At 53.2% G+C, this 20,399-nt stretch overlaps 1 protein-coding gene across 1 annotated transcript in view; it reads left to right on the forward strand.

Moving 5' to 3' along the window:
• SMG6 (SMG6 nonsense mediated mRNA decay factor) overlaps positions 1–20,229 on the forward strand; it is a 170,421-nt gene extending 150,192 nt beyond the window's left edge. The window contains exons 14-19 of the mRNA XM_036768507.1: positions 2,115–2,291; positions 5,665–5,811; positions 11,887–12,040; positions 15,393–15,604; positions 15,903–15,984; positions 18,579–20,229. Of these exons, the coding sequence (XP_036624402.1) occupies positions 2,115–2,291; positions 5,665–5,811; positions 11,887–12,040; positions 15,393–15,604; positions 15,903–15,984; positions 18,579–18,709 (903 nt within the window). The 3' untranslated portion in view covers positions 18,710–20,229. The remainder of the gene's footprint in view (positions 1–2,114; positions 2,292–5,664; positions 5,812–11,886; positions 12,041–15,392; positions 15,605–15,902; positions 15,985–18,578) is intronic.
• The last annotated feature ends 170 nt before the right edge of the window (positions 20,230–20,399 follow it).

Genomic DNA, 20,399 nt, shown 5'->3' on the forward strand with positions numbered 1-20,399 from the left:
TCCTCAAGCCCTGTATCCAATCAGCGGCTAAGTGCTATTGTGATGGCTCTCATAGAGGCCTCCTTCTCTCCTCTGACACTGCAGCCCCACCTAGGGCAGGCCCTCATCACCCCCGACCTGGACTATTGCAGGAGCCTGCTGGGAAGGGGTCTCTGCCTCAAGTCTCTGCCCGGCCCAGTCCTTCCTTGGCTCAGCTGTCAGATTGATCTTCCTAAAGGCCAGGTCTGCCTGATGCACGCTCAAGAACACACACACACACACGCACACGCACACGCACACGCACACGCACGTCCCTTCATCACTTGTCCCCTTTCTACCTTTCTAGTCGGTCTTTTTTCTCCTCATTCCCCTTCATGTACTCTGACCCAGTCACACTGTCCTCCTCAGTGTTCCTCAGACACCACACCCCATCTCCTGACTTGGAGCATTTTCGCTGGCTGCCCCTCATGCCCTGAACACTCATCCTCCCTCCTTGTCTCCACCTCCTAGCTTCCCTGGCTGCCTTCAGTTCTCAGCTAAACCCCCACCTTCTTCAAGAAGCCTTTCCCAATCCTGCTTAATCTTCGTGCCCTCCCTCTGAGACGACCCCCAGTTTACCCTGTGCACGTCTTCTCCCTATGGAGTTGTCAGCATGTTGGCTCCCCATTAGACTGTGAGCTTCTTGAGAGCAGGGGCTTTCTCTTCTTTCCTCCTTCCTTCCTTTTTCCATTCCTCCCTCCCTCTCTCTTCTTTCTCTTCCTTCCTTCCTTCTTCTCTTCCTTCTTTCCTCCCTCCCTCTCTTTCCTCCTTCCCTCTCTTCCTCTCTTTTTCTTTCTCTTTCCTTTCTCTTTCCTTCTTCCTTACTTCCTCTCTTCCTTCTTTCCTCCCTCCCTCCCTCCCTTTTCCCCTCTCTTCCTTCCTTCCTTTCTGTTTTTCTTTCTTTCCTTCTTTTCTTTATATACTCCACATTTAGCACAGTGCCTCACATATAGTAGGCCCTTAATAAATACTAGTTGACCAACTGACTGATAGGGTGTCCAGCACATCCCCTCTCCAGATGGGCCAGGCATCTGCTTTTTGGAGCTGAGTATCAAGCACAGTGAAGTATGAGGAAGGTGAGGAGTCCTCATCATTGTCTTCTCACCTAGCACTGGTTCTGTAACCTACTGTTGAATGTGTAAGGTGGTCTTGCCGCGTCTGTGGGCATTTGGTAGGGAGTGCAGGAAATGATTGTTCCAAGGGGACTGTCACATTCTGTGTGTGACAGACAGCAAGAAGATGAGGTCACCAAAAGCTGGAGAAGAGATATGTGCCCCCTCCCCACCAAAAAGACAGGTCTGAAAGTTAAGGTGTGTTTGTATGTGTTTATGTGTAGGCAGAATGGGAAAGGATTCCAGGTTCTGCCTATGGAAATTCCATCTGAAAGACTCATAAATATGATGATTGCTGGAGATATTGAATTTCATTTAAACTAAATCAGCCCCAGCTTCCCTCAAGTACTCAGTTGTGTTCAGATCTAGTCACATGGGAGAGAAATAGTGTGATCTCGTGAGGAGCAAACAGCATAGCCTAGCTCGGTTACCCTGGTGTCTGCCTACCTGAGCCTGGGGGGCCCTCGGGCCCCTGCAAGAGCTCGCCCAGAGGAATTTGCTGTGATTTACAGCTGAGAGGGAGAGAGTAAGAGTCATGGGGATTGGGGGAGGCAGGAAGAGATTCTCCATTGAGATTGGTGATGTCACTGCCCTTCTACATAACAGGGGGTTAGGGCTGCTTGGGCTCCTATTCAGGCCTTCTCTCCACCCTCCCCCCCCCCCACACACCCATATGGTTCCCTAACATACTCCCTTTTCCTCAGATGTGATTTTAAAAAGTTGGAAGACTCAAGGAGACAGTAAAGATGATTTGTCCAAGGCCTCCTCACTGAAGAGGAAGACTATGGCCATTTCTCAGAGCATCTACCCCAGAAGTCTGAGGACTATTGTCCAGCCTTGTCCCCAGGGCACATGCACCCAGCAGCCTCCCTAACTCTCAGTCACTTTGACATGTTTCTCATGAGCCCCTCAGCCAACAACCAGTCCCTCCCACCATCTTCTCTTTTAGCAAATGCTTTTTTCTTTCTCTCCCCTTCACTGTAGGTTATTGCAGCCGACTGCAAGAGGGTCACAGTGCTGAAGTATTTCCTGGAAGCCCTTTGTGGACAAGAAGAGCCTCTGCTGGCATTCAAGGGTGGAAAATATGTGTCAGTGGCGCCCGTCCCAGACACCATGGGAAAGGAAATGGGAAGCCAAGAGGGAAAACAACTGGAAGATCAGGTACTGTGCGGGAAGCGTGGGCCACGGCCAAGGGAAGAGCTCCCCGGGGAGCAGCCTCTGCCCGAGGCCTTAGCTCCCTCTTGGAGCTATTTATAGCCATTGCAAGCTGGGTCTGTGGGTGAATCTCCAACAGCCGGCTTCTCACGAGTGCACTCTGCTGGTACCCCTGCCGGGCCCTCCTGCTTGCTGCCTCGATCTCTCCTACAAGTTCCAGATGCTGCTTTTTAATGCTGCATTGGAAGGGAAGGGGGGAAAAGGTTTAATAATGCACAGCTCTGGAGGCTTAGGGAAGGGGCTGGGGTGAGGGGAGTGTCAGGGTTCAGAGTGAGGATCAAGTTTATAGACATGGAGCTCAGGGCTGCGCAAGCCTGAACTCCAGCCTCCAGCACACGCACAGGAAGAGCTGACAGCACTGGCCCCCCTCCTTCCCCTCCCCCCACCTCCCTCCCTCCCTGAACATCCTGATGTGATTAAGGAATTCTCCTCTTGTTTGTTTGCCCTTGGTTGTTCCTGTAGGCCTTATTTCACTCCAGGTCCTGAGAGAGAGTGACAGAGACAGAGACCAAGTGAGACAGACAGACAGACAGACAGACAGATAGATAGACACTATATGCCTATGTACGTGCAAAACATTCCTCCCACCAGATGCCTTGCCGTGCATGTGTGTGTGTGTGTGTGTGTGTGTGTGTGTGTGTGTGTGAGAGAGAGAGAGAGAGAGAGAGAGAGAGAGAGAGAGAGAGAGAGAGAGAGAGAGAGAGAGAGGGAGAGGGAGAGAGAGCGGGAGCGCATTTTTGCCTGTACACATATAAAGTGATACTACCTCCCATGTATGTGCATGGTGGGGGTCAGTGTGTGAAATATGAACCCTGCTGCCAGGCTTCCTACTTGTGGGTGTCCTTGGGCACCACTGCCCACTCTGCGCCTCAAGAGGTCTGGATTCACGGGGCTTTTGTCCTCCTTCTTGCCTGCAGGTTGAGTCTCCTTCAACAAAGGTGAAAACATGAGGAGGCCTTCAAGGGAAGAGGTGGATAATTTTGGGAAGCCGGGGCCAGGCTGCCCTCAGGCTAGCAGCTGTTTGGCCTGTGACAGTGGCCAGGGCTTGTGGGGCAGGGAAGCGTGAAGAGGGTGAAAACTAGTGTCTACTGAGAGTTGTGAGCTGGGGGCGTTTGTGATGAAGGAGGAAGTGAGAATAAACAGGGCCTTCGGACCCTCTCCTTGTCGGGGCCAAGGCAGATCTCACAAATGGCTGTGGGTCTGCAGGGAGCACTTTACTGTTACCAAGCACCTCCCTTGGATCATGTCCTTTACTTTTCACAAGAGCAGGCAGGTGAGAGCACTGACCTGGCTGTCAAAAGCCTGATTCCCCGATTCTTTGTGCCTTCATCACTTCAGTCTCCGCTCCTCACTTTGGGACCTTCCAGAGCCCCTTCTCACTCCACATCTGGGATCTGGGGTCCATTTTTAGAGCTCCAAGGCCTCTAATTCTCTCCACCGAGCACCTGAAAACAGTCTTTCGCCCCCCTCTTCTGAGGTGGCACAAAACAAGTCTCTTGTCACAGCACCAGGTTCTACAGCCTCCCCATCTCAGCCCACTGACCAGAGCAAAGGTCATGACCCACATGAGGCTGCCCACTTCTTCCCTTTCCCACGAGCCTCCTGGCTTCCCTTCTGTGAATGGCTCCTGGGAAACCCTTCATAGCCCAGCGTGTGTCATTTCATAACCTAGCACTTCCTCATCTGCTGGAGAGCTGAGCAAGTGAGGCTCTGTAACTACCTTTTGACCCCAAACTCTACCGTGGCCTTGGCGATTGCTGAACATGTGGGCACTGATCCCCAGGGACTAGCCAGGTCTCCTACCTTACTTCACCCAAGTGTTGGTGAGCTCTGCAAGGGAGGAAATGGTTTTCAGATAAAGTCTTCCTCTTTCCCATGCACAATCTGAGCCTCTGGAAGGAATGAAGGATGGGGACCAGGAGAGGATAACAAGAATCATTGGCAGATCAAATCTATGTTTGTGTAGGACACTTCAGGCCCCTCAAGGGGAGTTAGTTGCAGGTAACATCCCCAGTTTGGAATCTCCTCTCTCCTCCAGATAGTGACCTGAGATCTCCATATCTCTGGGTCTTGTCCATATTATTGGCATGAGGCAGGTCAAGGTGGTTAGTGCTTGAGGCCTGTTATTCACATACAGAAGAGAATCCAGCTCCCTAGTTCCCCAGAAATGCTGCTAGAGCACCAGCAGAGCCCCCTATTTTTCAAGGTCTTGCTTTTAAGACATGACTTTTTCTTCTTTAGAGTCAAGCCAACAAACTTCATCAGAATTTCATCTTAGGATGAACAGTTGAAGGGCAGAGGCTGGACATTGCCTAGGAAGGGTTCTCAAACTTCATTCAACCAGGACTGGAAGGATTAACTGGGTCTGACCTTAGGCGCTTGACTTAGTCATTATAGCAGTGAGCAGACACCAAGGGGATCTTGGTTTCTCTTTCACCAGGCCCCTAGACAAAGCAGTCCAGGCTGGTGCTTCTCATGCTGGAACCTTTAGTGGGAAGCATCAGAGGCAGTCTTGGAACAGAGGCTCAGGCCCACACTTCCTCTCTCTCCCTCCCTCAGCTCTCCTCATCTACCCCTGCTAACCCTGTCCTTCCAAGGAAGCTTTCCCGAGCTCCGTCGGGCAGCTGCATTTTCTCTGCTGACCGGGGCCAGAAAGAGAGAAAAGCAGAATCTGGGACCACCCGGAGAGTGGCCTTTGAGAGCAGAGGCTGCGGTAGGGGAGGTGACGACCTATCAGACGGGCAGCAAGTTTCCCAAGCTGGATACCCTTGGCCCTGGCTTTGGGGAAACAGCTAAGAAGCCTGAGAAGGGGGGAGCCAGGCTCTTGCCCTGAGAAGGGGCTGTGGCAGACTTTCCTGGGCCCCAGTGTCTATTGCCGTGCTCCCTGGCTCACGGGAAGTTTTAGGCCCAACTTCCAGCTGTTGCTCAGGTTGGATTCCTGTCACATATACCAAGCATGAATTAGATTTCACTTTGAGCACTTCAGTTTTCCCCATTGTTTTTTCTTGTAGTAGTTTCAGAAGGAAAGTAGCCGGCCTGACTTGGAGCATATGAGGATGCTTGGGAGAATGATTAAGTGTGAATGTGCAGTGACTGTTAGGAATATGGGAGCAGCCCAGCTGGGAGGGCTAGGTGTCAGCGGCTGTGCAGGAGGGGACACTGGGGCTGAGGACACAACTCCATCCTGGGCCCCCCCTTCCCGTCATAGAGTGGCTTTTATCCAGGGCTGGGAAGTGGAGGGCAGAGCCTCAAGTGAGGACTCGGGCCTAACTGTCTTTTCTCCTGCCTTTTTTTCCGGGCCTACTCCTGCTGCCTGAAGGAGGACGATGTGGTCATTGAAGATTTTGAGGAAGATTCTGAGGCTGAAGGCAGTGGGGGCGAGTATGACATCAGACAGCTGCGAGCCAGGAAGCTGGCCCTGGCTAGAAAGATAGCCGAGCAGCAGCGTCGCCAAGAAAAGATCCAGGTGTGTCCAGGGTTGCGGTGGAGAGTGGGCTTCGTGCGGCTCATGGGGAGGCTTTACTTTGACTTGGCTGAGACAAGCTGGGTCCATCTTCCTGGTGGGCCTTTGAGGATCAGGCACTCTAAGGAGCAAGAGGTGAAGGTCTTTCATGGACTTAGTGCCCCTTTAATAGGAAGGGATCTCTTTGTCTTTTCTGTGTCCTGGGCCCCATTGATAGAATCATGGTTTTAAATGCATCAAAGTACATAGGATTACAAGAGAACCTGATGATGTTAAAATGCAGTTACCAATTTTTTTTTTAAGTCAAAAACAAGTTTTGGACGTCAGGTTCAGAAGCCCTGCTCCAGGCCTGCCTAGAAAATCCTTCAAGTAAGGCATTTTCGCACTCTGCCATCACTTGCTCCCAGCGCATCACACCCCTCGCTCCTTAGTCTACAGCCCCTCCTGCTCCCATTTTAAGCCTGCCCTCAATGAAAAAAAGTCACCACCCTGTCTGATCAGTCTTCACATGCCTGAAGAGCCCACAATGTCCCCTCTTAAGTCTTGGGGAGACTCTTCCCTGCTCCTGTAACCTCTCTTCATCATCTTTGTGGTTCCCCAGTCTCTGGGCATGATAGAAAAATGTTCCCAGGGAATGCTAGGCATTGCCCACAAGACCTCCATCTTCCTGTGTGTCCTGGGGTCTACAAGGGAGGCTCTCCAGAGTCCTGAGAATCAAGTTTGGATTGCTGGGGAAGCCCCTCTGACCATCCTGACTGGCCCCTTTAAGAGAAGGCCCCACATTCACCATGACTGGCTGCCCTGCCTCCTGTCAGCCTCCTTCCTCCGGCCTCACAGCCACAGGAGGATTTCTCAGCAGAGGAAAAATTCCCCCCCAACACCCCCCCCCTTTCCCCTTTAATGCCCAGGGCCCTTCACTTCCATAATTCTTCATTTTCCAGCCTTGAACGTAAGCCAGACACATCTGTCTGGCCATATGCGTGAACCCTGCAGTCTGTGCCGAGGTGGCTGTAAAACAGGGCCGGTGAAGGCCCTTCTGGGAGAACGCACACATGTGTGTACCCTCGGGCCTTTGGCTCCCTGCCCAGAACCACTGGGCTTCGTCTCTCCAAACCCACGTTAACCTTTTCTTATTTTTCCTCTTTTTGTTTAATTTAGAAAAAAAAATCCCAAGGAAAAGGTATAAATTGTCCTGGGAGTGGGGGAGAGGCTCCCAGTTAGAGGGGCCGTGATTGTTGGCAGGTACCTGGGTTGCTAATACAATAAGGAAGAATGGAGCATCGAGTGCATTAAGATTGGGGAGATGGGCCGTAAATTAAACTGCTCTGAACTCCACCAGCCTCCAAGGGGTGTTAACTGAGAGGTGTAAGTCAAGTCCCCAGCTCTCAGCAAAACAGGAACCACACATGTTTGGGGAAAGGAATGGAAAGACGGGGTTCAAAAGCCATCCCCTCCCCGCCTCCGTGGGAGATTTTTGGGCTGCGGCCCCTCCCCCCTTCCTCACTTGTGGGCCTGGACCCCTGGGCCTAAGCTCATCCATTGCCGGGGGTGGAAGAAGGAGGGGAAGATCTGGGCTCTCTCCACAGTGGACTCCTCCCTCCTTCCGGAGCTGCCGAGGGGCCGTAGAGTAGGGCCGAATGGAGGTCAGAGCAGGGGTGTGGGTAGTTCCCTGGGTCTGTGCAGCTGGAGCTGAAGCCTAATCAAGACCCTTCATGTTTAAGGCAGCCAAGCACTGCTTTCCCCCCCAGCCCTGGCTTTTTTGTTGTTGAACTGCCCTCAGTTTCCTTGGTCATTCCTGACGCCTTGAGCCTCCGTCACCCACTTTCCTTCCAGGCAGCCCCATCTAGTGCTGGGGGGTGAGCAGAGGTCTGGGATGTCACATTTTCGCCTAGTTCCCCGCTGGACATCCTCCCCAAGGTGTGGCTTCTTGGTACCTCGCCCTCTCACTGGCACTGCTGCCCTGACCCCAGGAGGCTCCTCTGTGCTTTGGGCTGCCACCAGCTGGGAGCGGCCAGGCTTCCTGAGCAGTCGCAAACATCCCACCTGAAGCACAACAGTCTCTTCCTCTGACCATGGCTATTGTTCTGCTCAGCATTACAGCAGCAGCCCTGCTGGCCAGCCAGCTATGACATGTGCTCTGAAAATAGCTCTCCTCCCCTGTCCCCTGCCCACCCACCTCCTGGACATGCAGCCGCTCCTTTGTGGCAGCCCGAGGAGTCAGGATCTAAATATAGCTGGGGAGTGTGGGGGGCTGAACAATGGCATGTGTGCATGACCCCCTACACCTGTATGAGAGCGGCTCGGCTTGCCCACAGCGGAAGGCAGACACCCAGGCTCGGCTCCTGCCTGGCGGGAGGGCCAGCACACTACCAGCCGAGGAACACGTTCACGCCAGGGCAGGAAGGGGTAGCCAAAGGAGCCGCCCTCCCAGGTCCTGCCCCCAGCAAAGTGCTTCTTTATTCAGAGGAGGAAACTGAGGCCAGAAAGAGAGGCTGAAGGTCATGCCAGTAGATTGGAAAGCCAGTCCTCCGACTTCCCCTGCACCACTTCCCTTTCTCAGTCAAGCCTTTGTCCTGTGCCCGGCCCTGGTCTAGGAACTGTGAGGGAAACCAGACAAGGAGACAGTGTGTTCCCTGGCTTCGAGGGGCTGCCATTCAGTTTGGGGAAACAGACTGAGCCCATGTAACAGCTGTCCCCAAGGTACTCCAGGAGAAGGGACAGCTCCCCATTCTGGGGCCTCTTGTCTACAAGAGCATTAGGCGCCCCTTGAGTTGAGGGGAGCTTGGGAGGAGTCAGCAGGAGGAGCCAGAGCCCGCAAAACTGGCCTCCAACCTTGGCGCTTCCACACCTGCCTAGAGGCACAGTGTGCTTCTGAGCAAGTGTCTTTTGCTTCTGGAGACAATGTTAACTTAGTGACCTGTATCCAGGCTTGTTTTCAATGATGTGTGCTTTGGAAGCCCTGGAGGCCTCAGGCACAGCTCGCCTCTCTGCCTAATCAGAGGAGCTCCAGGGTAAGAGAGGATGAATGGTGATAGCCCGCCAGTCAAGAGGGACCAAGGAGTGGGCAGCAAGGCAGTCTCCACCTGGCTGTGCTGCCCAGCCTTCATTTAGCAACTTGACACCTCCATTGGCTAGCTGGGCCAGGGTTTTCTCTCCACACCCACTTACTGAGCTCCCTTATTTTACAGGAGGAGGACATGAGGGGGGGTTTTTCCCAGGTATACACAACACATTTGCCTCCTCCCATCCAGAGTAGGGTGGTCAGTACCCTTGAGAAGCTGCCGTGGTCAGAACTTAGCATGTCTCAAGAGCAGGAAAATTGGACTATTTTCTTTCCCTTTGTCCTTATCTACCTCCATGGAAGAGTGATGTCCATCCATGTTGTCTGGCCTGCTCTCCAGGAAGGGCAGGGTTGGGATACTCGGTCCCTTCTGCCTTTCACCTGGTCTGAGCCAACAGGAGCCTCGGCAGGGTGACATTCTTCTTCCGGGGCATCACACTTGGCCAGGGGCCAGGCAGAATTTGTATGAATCACCAACCCCTCACCCCTAACAACCCCTCAGCCAGAGACTTCTGCAGCTTTTTATTCATACAAACAAAAATAAATCCTGCTACCGGCCTCTGAACTCCACTACAGTGCACTCCCCCCATTCCCCAAGCATCCCCAGGCTGGGAGCAGGGACTTGGCACTCTCCCCACCGACCTCACTTTTTTACACTCCCTGCGCATCCTGTGTCCTTCTCTCACCGTGCGGCTGAGGGATCAGAATGGGACGTGACGGTCGGCACAGGCGCCATGCTCGGCTGCCAGGAATCTGACGGGTAAAATCTGGAAAAGTTGGGAGGGCAAATGCGCCACACACACACACACACACACACACACACACACACTCTCTCTCTCTCTCTCTCTCTCTCTCTCTCTCTCTCTCTCTCCCTCACATACTCACACACTCACACTCACTCTCACTGAGAGCACTGCAGAGACATCCACAGAGGGATGGACACCCAGAATGCTCAACTTTCTGTACTACTCCTGTCAAGAAAGCCTTAGCAGACGGATGACCCAGACCAGACCATCCCTGGAGACTCAGCTAGTACCTAGGGGAAGAGTGAGAAGCTCCTTTGAACCCTTCTGACATTAAGTGAGGGCATGGGGGGAACAGGAAACAGTTTTTTGGTGACTCACTGGGCAGAGCTGGGTTAGGGGAAGTTCACTACAGGAGGCCCTGTTACCAGATGAAGGGGCCACGGCTTGACGTCTCACCACCCCTGGAAACTAGAAGGATTGTTGCCACTGGCCCCAAAGATTGTAAAACTTTCATCTTCCAGATTTTTCACTGGCCCTGAGCCAAAACTCTGAGAGTATAGACTGTTCTAACTTCGCTTTCCTACGTACCTCTCCTTTTCCCATCCTACCCTCAAGAGTTAACATTTGGGAAAGGCTTGCTTGCCTCTCGATTTTTGTATCAGATCCCATGGGAACCTGGTGTCTCTGATACCAGCCTGCCAACAGGTCAGGTCCAGAAGGTAGAAGAGGACCTTGGAGATGTGCAGACCAAAGAAGATAAGGATGACACCAATACTCAGCCTCCCTGTGAAGACAAAGGAGTAGTAGTGCTGTTGTCCTTGGTAGGGTGGAAAAGATTAGCCCAGTGGTGAACGAGTAGGTCACCTCCCTGCCCTTTCTGCTTCCACAAATGCCCCCAGATCTCCGAGGTTCTCAGTCTCCTCAGATGGAGGCCAGAACAGGGAATGCTCCAGGTAGGGAGGAGCAAGAAGGCCGGAGGAAGAGGAGGAAGAAGAGCAGAGCGGATGCCGTGTTTGGGTGGAGCAGACAGGACAGGAAGAGGTTATCAGAGCTGTGGGGTTGTGGTACCTGGGAAGGGGAGTGACCTCAATGGTTCATTCTCACGCTCTCAGTTACTTGAAAAGAGTTGGCCCTGCGAGTGGGCATGTTTGGGGGGAGGCCCACGGAGGGCAGTCAGCACAGAGGTGTGAGGCAGGCTTCAGCCATTCGGGGTCACAGTGGCAGCATTCCGTTACTCAGAAAGAGAGGTCCCCTCAAGGTCACAGGGAGGCCACCTTCTCCCTCCTTTAGAAACCTTGGGCTTTCAGTTTTACTGTCATTGCCCGGGAAACTGGAGCAGCGCTTCTCTTTTCTGTTGGTGGCTGAGGCTCGGCACCATGGGGCCTGGCCCTTCTAGGTGCACCTGCTCTGGGATCTGTGCCACACCCGCCAGAGCCTGAGCAGTTCTAAACCCTGGCAGTAGGGCAGCCTTGCTGTAGCCGGGCCATGTTGTTGTCCTCACTGAAACTCTCACTCAGAGAGGGTCACCAAGGAAGCACGTGTGGGTGTGACCCAGCTTTGGGAAGATGTCGGGGATGAATCCTCCCCCCTCACCCCAGAGAGAGAAGACTCCAAAGCACTTGGAATATTAAAGCTCACCCTTATTAAAAAGCCAAACAGGTGCAGAATGCTGGGGTCCCAGAGCCACCAAGTTTGGGGGGGATGGCAGCTAGGTACCATGGAGAGAATCAAGAGCCAGCGAGGCCCAGGGAGCATAAAGAAAAGCTGGGCCTTAGACCTGGGCCCTCCACTTCCAGGGCCATTTCTCTTCCTGTGGCACCTCATTCAGCAGAGTTACATGGACATTACGTCTAGGCAGTGGGGCTGGATCTTCATGCCCATGGTATTGAGTCGTTGTCAGGCAAACTTGACCTTGATTTTGATTTATTATACCAGTCTGGGCTCCCCTGGCCAAGTCTGTAAGATTTTGGACAGACTGAGTATCCTGAGTGATTTCAGAAGCCCCACAGAATGTTGACCCGGTGACCAGGAGATCTTTTAGCTTCCCATGTAACTCGCCGCCCTTGTGGCCATTTGGTCTTTATGCTGTTGGTGCCCTTGTTGTTCCTCTGCCTTGAGCTTCAGGGGGTCTGGCCCCCAGAAGCTCAGCTTTCAGAGCTGGCCCTCAGCTGCTTGGGGCTCCTTTTTCCTCTGGTTCCACAGGGTAGGATGCTGACGCATCTTCCAGTTGACCCTTTCTCACTCACCCATCAGCCTGCCTGTGTCTTGTAGGCTGTCTTGGAGGACCAGACTCAGATGAGGCAGATGGAGCTAGAGATCAGACCCCTGTTCCTCGTACCGGACACCAATGGCTTCATTGACCACCTGGCCAGCCTGGTACGGCTGCTGGAGAGCAGGAAGTACATCCTCGTGGTGCCCCTCATTGGTGAGTCATGCCGGAGAGGCGGCAGGGCCATGGCCTTCCCCCCACACCGGCCACCTTCACGCAGACCTCAGTGCTCCTATGATGGTGGGCCGGGCGGGCAGAGCCAGGCCGCTTGTATGAGGCTGTTTCAGAGGGAACCTGGGAAGGAGCAGGGCGAGGGAAAATTGTTTAGCATTCCAAGCTGGGCAGACGATTAGGGTCGATCCATGGCTTCGGCTGCTAAGCAAATGGACTCCTGCGTCTCAGCAGCTAGGGCCTGCCTGAGCCCAGCCCTTGTTTTTATCCTTATAAAGCTTGCAGTAAAACGGCAAAGCTGGTTCCCGTTATTGGTAAACACTCAGGCCTGGCAGATAACGGCAGTGCTGCTGGGTGGTCTGGCAGAAAGTCTGGGAGGATTTGAAGTGGTTAGATGCCTTTGGTCTGATTGTCTTATAGCTTTTCATGATGATTCTGTTGGTTGGAGGTAGCATTCTTCTAGCCAGTGTCACCATAAGACTGGACTAATGAGGCCATCTAGAACCAGCCCTGGGCTTTGAGCAGCCACCACTGTGAGTGCTGCTGTGGGTTGGATGTGAGCACCTCCCAACCTCACTTCATCCCAGTCCTTGGAACAAGGGCTTAGCCGAGGCTTCACTGGAGACACAGACACTTTGAGCTTCTGTATTGAGAGATCCAGTCTTTCCTATGTCCTGGTACCTCAGCACTCATCCCCAAGTGTTTTGTCAGCTTCCATTAGACTCCATCACAGGGTAATTGATGGCCAGTCCACAGCAGGGTCTTCAGAATGTCTCTGTTAAGTTGGCCACGGGTCAGTTGCTGAGCAGTCCTATTCTCTGGGACAGCAGGGAGTGTGGGGGAAATCTGCCCATCATTCCACCTCTGCCACCCCCTCCAAGATGCTCCAGAGAATGACTTCTCTGCCCTGAGCATCCCAGCCCCTGGGCTAGGGGAAGTAGGTAGGAGGTAACTGCCCCCAGGGAGGTAATCAGTCCCTAGATTGTTGCAGGAAACATACCATCAATTACCACATAAGCACAATGGCCCTGGTGGGGTCTCCCTGATGGTCTTCTGTCTCTTCCTTCAGCCCCACAGATCCAGGTAGGAGCAATAACAGCTGTGTGCTGGGAAACATTTAACAACCAGCCCTCCTGAGGAAAAAAGATGTGTATACAACACACTTTGATGTATCTATCTGCATTATTCACATTTTCTCCATCACTTTTTTAAGTCTAGACAATTAACAAAACAAAAAATCAAGCCTTGCTTTTTAGCAGTTTGCTGATTTCTGAGGTGTAAATGCTCTTACTGAAAATTTAGCAGTTGGCTCTTGAGAGCTGGTTAGAGCTGGCTCCAGCATGCCCCTGCAGCCCAGCCAGAAAGGAAGAAGGCAGAAATAGCTAGCAGTCCTGAGTGGAGATTCTGGAAGGACTGCAAGTGTTGGTGTGGGAGAAGGCAGACAGCCCTTGAGCAGGCTCTGGCACACCCCTTACAGAGCTACTTCTGTCCCCAAGGGCATGTTGCTTGACAGAGAGGCACCAGCTCAGCCTCTTTCTGAGCCCCAAGGTGTGGCGCGGCCTCGGGGCCACATTCTTCCTCACCTGGCCCACCCTGTACAGCCCAGGTGAACATGGACCAGCTGGGAGGCCAGAAAGGGATGAGCTTGTTGGCCCCAGATGCTGCTGTCATCGCCTTGGTCATGCTTCGTGTTTTACAGACCCGACCTTAGTTCTCTGGAAATTCAGAAACGAGGACCAGCCATTCCCTAGGATGAACTTACGGTCTTCATTGGGGAAGCAAAGAGTGTATAGACAAGAGACTTTGAATTAATTGTATGAGAAAAGATGTGGGTTTGCTGAAGAGACTCTGGTAGCCATAGGACGCTGCAACCCCGGCAGCCTCTCTCTGACCCCCTTCAGGCTCCCAGGCCCTCCAGGGACTGGCTCCTCTTCCATCCGGGCAGCAAGGGGTGAGGTCTGCAGCTTTCCATTGGGCCTCTTTCTCTTGGCCTTTAACCCGATCCTTCTCCTCCAGCCTGACCCCAGCATTGAGAAGTCCTGCCTGGTGCAGAAGCACAAACAAGCTTCCCTTTGAAGCCTGTTTGGTTTGGAGCAGGAAAGCGGATTTGGGGATGGGATACCAGCTTTTCCTGTTTGATGTTCCTCTGGCTGCTGCACCACTCCCCCCTCCCCCCCCCACCAGAATCCCAGCTGAGTCTCAGGTTTTGTGTGTGTGTGTGTGTGTGTGTGTGTGTGTGTGTGTGCGCGCGCGCGCTCGCGAGCGAGAGTGCACATGTGTAAGCATTTGGGTGGACACACACACACACACACACACACACACACACACACACACACAAAAGCTGTGTGTGGGGCAGCTCTTTTGAATACCCAGACAGTGAATGCCAGGCTTACCATGGAACAGCCTGCTCATGCCGGCTCCCCAGGCTGTGAATCACTGTGCTTAGGAGAGGCCTCAGACCCCAAACTCTCCCCGAGCCCCCAAGGAGTGCATATTTCCCACTTGATCTCAGGCTTTTGGCTGGAATCTTGGAAAGAATCTTCACCAGAAATGGAGCTGTGTCTCAGACACACACACATACACACACACACATATGCATGTTCTTGCTGTGTCAGAGGTGACAGGGGCTTACTGAGGCAGTGTATGGTTGGAAAAGGACAAGGCCCTGCTAAATTAATCTGTTAAAGCATTTGAGGAGGTGCTCTCTCCCTCCACTTGGCCCGTGGCCTCACCTACTCTGCCATTGGGCACATCTAAAATCTTGGCCTCAACAGCTCTTAAAACCCCCACTCAGGCTTCTGCTCCAAGTGTCCCCAAAGTAGAGGAAGAATTTCCCCTTGTTCTCATTCCCTCCCCCATACACTCCTCCCCCGCCCCCTACCCCAGAGAGGCACACCATTTGGCGACGTTCTCCCTGAGGCCAGGTGGTGGTTCCTACACCAGCCCCAGCAAACTCTTTTTGAGACTTCAGGGAGGGAGGGAAGTAGTGCCAAGGGACAGTCAGGAAGGAGAGGCAGCAGGAGCCTCTCATTTCAAAGAACCTGGGTACTGCACTATAGCTGGGTCCCCATTGTCCCTAGAAAGAAGGCAGAGCCAACCCTCACCTGGCCCTCTTTTCCCTCCCCAGTGTGTACCATGATAGCACCAGGGGGTTGGGTCCTGTGGCCTTGGGAGGGAGTTGACACAGAAGGTTAGGAATCCTGTCAATAAGCTGTGACTTGGGATAGATGGCCCAGAAGTTGGAATGGTCTTTAGACAAGTACCCCTGCCCACCTGCTCTGTCAGAAATAGCTTAGTGTGAATGCTAACCTGTGCTTTCTGGGTCTCCGTCCATCAGTGATTAATGAGCTAGATGGCCTGGCCAAGGGGCAGGAGACAGACCATCGGGCTGGGGGCTACGCTCGAGTGGTGCAGGAGAAGGCCCGAAAGTCCATTGAGTTCCTGGAGAGGCGGTTTGAGAGCCGGGACTCTTGCCTACGGGCCCTGACCAGCCGTGGCAATGAACTTGAATCCATTGCCTTTCGCAGTGAGGATATCACTGGCCAGCAGGTAAGAAGGCAGCTTATCTGGGGAGGGGAGAATTGGGGAGGTAGATTCAGTCATACACCAGAAGGCAGAGGAGTTAGGAGAAAAGGGGAACAAAGAGGAGATCCAAGCGGTGGCTAGCCTGTGGGACAGATGGCACATACCTATGCGGTGTAACCCACATGAGGGACTGAGCCAGAGCTGAAGGAACAGTGATGCTATTGGCAAGACCAAAGAGTGACCCTCTCCATTCACAATGCACATCCTGTCCCAGAAGGTTTCAGGGCTGCATTTTGACACGTTTCTCACTCTCCTTCTCCAGGGGAATAATGATGACCTGATCCTCTCTTGCTGCCTTCACTACTGCAAAGACAAGGCCAAGGACTTCATGCCTCCCAACAAAGGTACCACCGCCTTGGGCCTTTTTTCCCCTCCCCGGGGCCCATTCTCTGTTGGTAGGTGCTGTCTGGAGCACGCCAGCAGAAACGTGGGTGCTTTAGGCATGGGCCCCTCTGAAAAGCAGCCTCTTCTTCCACATTTGCTCTACTCCCTACATCGCCAAGAAGACTGGAGCCTGCCTAGAGAGTTCTGAACCAGCTAGCTCATAAGCCTGGACACCCATGGCCTACAGTATGGCCCTCCACAATAGCCCCAATCCCACTGATCTCAGCTTCTACTTTGGTTAATAGAAGATGTCACCATGGGCCATTCTCCCTAACAAGAATAATTTACCTGATTTTGAACAGGTAACATACATTTCTCTTTTTATAATCTCATTCCCCACAGTCCTGGTTACCTAGGCCAAAGCCCCATCAGCCCCTGGGAATGAAGCAAGCTATATTCAAATCCCCTTTCTTAGCAAAGCCATTTTCAAATTCTCAAATCCTGTCTCTCTTTAGTTCCTTTAGCTCCTGTCTGAATTCTTAGCATGTATCAGGCATGAGGGCACTGTCCAAGGAAGCTGTGGGGTCTGTAGACTGGAAGGCAACCTGTACTTTTATCACTTTTCCTCCAGGGGAGGAGGAGAACACCTGAAAATGTGGTCAGTGTCAGTGACAGTGTGCCCATCCCAGCCTAGAATAACGCCGGCCTTCTGTGATTCTGTCCCCCAGGCCTGAGCTCTCCCCAGAGGCCTGAAAGCCTTAGTACTTTCCCCACTTGACCCAGGCCACTTAATCACTGAGGTTCCAGAGAATTCTCTCCTCCTGAGATGACTTTCATCTCGGTGTTTTCTGCCCACGTCTCTGGCTTACCCTGGTCCCTCTGTGGCACTTCTTCTACTAATGGGAGTTCCCAGTATCATCTGCAGAATTCATCATTGCTCTTAAAAACTCCAGAGCTGTTCATTCTCACTGAGTTCCCATCTCCATATATGTCGAGTCTCTTTGTCTTTTTGTCTCTCTTTCATTCTCTCTGTTTATTTTCATAGCACTGACTTGCAGGACAGTACTGCCCTTCTGTCCCTCTCCTGCCCATCCACCCTGGAGGCCTCACGCCAGGGCTGGGCTATCTCCCACCCGCAGCGGTCACTTCTTCCCGCTGGCTGGCTCCAGATCCACAGAGGTTTCCCAGCCTCCATTGGTGTGCAGACCCTTTTGGCCATGGCCTTCCATGCCTCTACTGCAGGACTGGGGGCGGGGAGAAGCTCCCAGCTGACTAGGGCCACTGCCCTCGAGGTGTTTAGAGCCCTGCACAGGTGGGACCCTTGTGGTGTTGGGAGAAGATGAACAAATGGTGCTAAAGCCAAGGGATCATCTTTCTTTGTCTTTGATAACCACCCTCCCACACCCTTCAGCTCCCCTTCCCAGGAGGCTGCCACAGGACTCCAACTGCCACCCTCGGGACCGCCCCTTTTGCAATTACATCAGCAGCTGCTGGAGTAATCAAACCCCATTTGTCAGTGTGAATTCTTAGCAGATTAACTTGTCAGATTCACAGAGAAACCGTCACCAAATGTTTATGTGTAAACGATGTTGAATTTTAAAATCATGTGGATTATGGCGGATGGGGCCTGACAAGATGACAGCCTCTGGTTTCTAACAAAGTTCAGTTACCAGTGTCAAAACAGAGGATGTTTATTGTTAAAAATGTCTCAAAGTATCCGCAGAAACCCCTTCGGACCCCTGCCAGCAACACCGGGCTTGGGCTGGCTGACCTGGGGCCTGGGACTCTCCAAGGCAGGGATGGGGTTGTGTGGAGCCTTGGGCCCAGGCTCCCAGCCACCACCCCACACCCCCAAGGGGTCCAGATCTGGACCGTGAAATGGCTTCTTCCTTACCTCCCTCATTACATCCATGGTCCACTCTTCCCCCCCTCCCTTTTCAAGCCCATCACACGCATCCAGACATCCTCCCCATCCTTCCCGAAGAGGAAGTTGGCAGGTCAGACATGAATGTTTGCAATCCCCCATTCCCCTCCAGCCTATACCACAGGACCAGAACAGAGCATGCTGGGCCACTTAGAAACAGCCATTCAGCCATGGAGATGGGTCTTCAAGGCACTAAGAAAAGGCAGCTGGAGGATGGGAAGGAGAAAGAGGTGGTATTAAGGAGTCATCTGGCTACCAGTTCAAGGGTGGCTGCCCGCCCCTGTGGGTGCAGAAGAGGTCCCATTCCCTGACATGGCTTGCTGGTATATCTAGGAGAGAACAGCCCTCACTTCCCCAACACTGAGCTCTATGCAGAAAGTACCAAGGAATCCTCCCACTACTTCTGCCCCCTTGAATCTAGAACAGGGTTTCTTAGCCTTTGTCAGTGTGGTAAAGTCCTCTTTTCAGAACAAGGTTTTTAAATGCGCAAAATATATTGGATTACCAAGGAAACTAATTCTGTTGAAATACAGTCATCAAAATATTTTTAAAAACAAGTTCACAGACCCCAGATGAAGAATCCTTTGACCTAAGGCAAATAGAAAAAGCTACAGAGACCCTTCAGCCCTGGACCCCCCCCCCCCAGGTCCACCCCCCCTTACTGTTCCTCCCTTTTTCTTGTGGTCACAGATGAGCCAATCCGGCTTCTCCGAGAGGTGGTGCTGCTGACAGATGACAGAAACCTTCGGGTGAAGGCACTGACAAGAAACGTGCCAGTCCGGGACATCTCTGCCTTCCTCAAGTGGGCACAGGTGGGGTGAGAAGGCCACGCCGGGCACCGCCCCGATGGAACCGTTCTCATGAGGCCGACAGGCGCCACACGTGGCGTGAGAGGAGCCCAAGCGCCCTCGCCACCCACCCCACCCAGACAATAAACCATCCTCTTCCAACCCACCACCGTGGCCGTGCTGTGGGGGAGCCAGGACCCTCCTCAGGCAGCAGAGATTTAGCAGGGAGGCTGGCTGGTGTCACTGAGCTGGGGCCCGCCCTTGGTCTTAGGCCTTCTCCCTTCCCTCCTCTTTCCCTCCTCCACCCTGATCCATTGAAGACAGGGGAAGAGCCTCACCCCTGCAGGAACTTGGGTGCTAAGGTGTGCCAGGTTGTTAAGGGTTTGAGTTGGATGCAGGTGAATGGGGATGGAGGACCAATTAGTCTGGTTCCTTGGCATTTCCCCATCCCAAGGTCATCTTTTCTGTCTGTGCCATGATGAGAAAGTGCAGGGTCCCTCCACCTCCTTTGGGCCTTGGCTTCCGACCCATGCTGCACTTTGGACGCCTCATTCTACCAGCAACCTGGGTGTTGTCCTTAACCCTGGCTCGCTTCCGATGTACTGGTCAGACAGACTTTGCTCTTTGTTTCCCCTCCTCTGGGGAGGAGAGGATGGGGTCTAGACTGGAAGGAAGGTCAGGTTGTTACCTCAGGCTCCTTAACTCGGGTGTCCCAGGAAAGTGTCATCCAAGCCCTGGCCCGGTCCCTCCTGCTCCTCTCCCTTCTGCTTTCATGTCTCGTCCTCTCCCATCGACATTAGCCCTTACCCTGGTTGTCCCAGGTGCAGGATCCTGTTCCCTTTCCTCCCTCCCCTTCTTCCTCATATCCATTTGCCTTTGTTTCCCTCTCTTCTCTTTTCCTAACTTCTCACACCATACTGCAAACTTCTTTCCTTAGCTGTGAGACATGAAACCATTTTGTCGTCTGCTCCCAAGTTTTTGTTCTGTGAGCAGACTCGTGTGTAAAGCCTGCCCCGCTTGCTGGGGTGTCAGGAGAGGATGCCTGCCCAGGCCTGGACATGTCACCCATACAGAACCCTCACTTGGGAAGGGTCAGCTTTGTCTCAGGGCAGGGAAAGGGGTGACTAAGGGGCCTTGGGGGAAAGTAGAATTGGCCCTTATTGGGGGAGGTGGGGTCCCAGCCTTCTGCAGTTCCTTTATTAGGCTTCCTGAAGGCAACTCTACAGGCACAGCCAGGACGGAAGGGTTGGGGAGGACAGGAGGGACCATGGCAGCCCAGCCCACTCACAGGGAGACCACCTCAGTGGTGGGTGGGTGGGGAGGGACAGAGACTGTGGGCTTAGTGCGTTTTCCAGCACACAAGGGTGCTGCTTAAAGCGTGAAGTGCTCCCGGGATTACCATAGGCAAGAGAGGGGGGTGTGGGGCTGTTTGGTTATCTGGAAACCCCCTGCCCCCACGCCCTGGGGCTGAAGCAGAGGGGCCCTCCCCTTTCCAGCCTGCTTTGCAAGGCCGGTTTTGTTGTTTTCTTAATAAATTTTTAGTTATGAAACATACCTGAGTCCCAGTCTGATCTGTTTCCAACAGGATTGGGGGAGGAAGGGGTTGTGCTTTTTGCTGATTTAGGCTTGTGTCACCTAGAGCAGTTCTCCACTTCTGACCAAACTAGCCCCGTCCCTGGAACCACACACCCCCACCCCCACCCCCCCGAGAAAGTGGCCAGGC

The sequence above is a fragment of the Trichosurus vulpecula genome, chromosome 7 (genome assembly GCF_011100635.1).
Source record: "Trichosurus vulpecula isolate mTriVul1 chromosome 7, mTriVul1.pri, whole genome shotgun sequence".
Lineage (NCBI taxonomy): Eukaryota > Metazoa > Chordata > Mammalia > Diprotodontia > Phalangeridae > Trichosurus > Trichosurus vulpecula.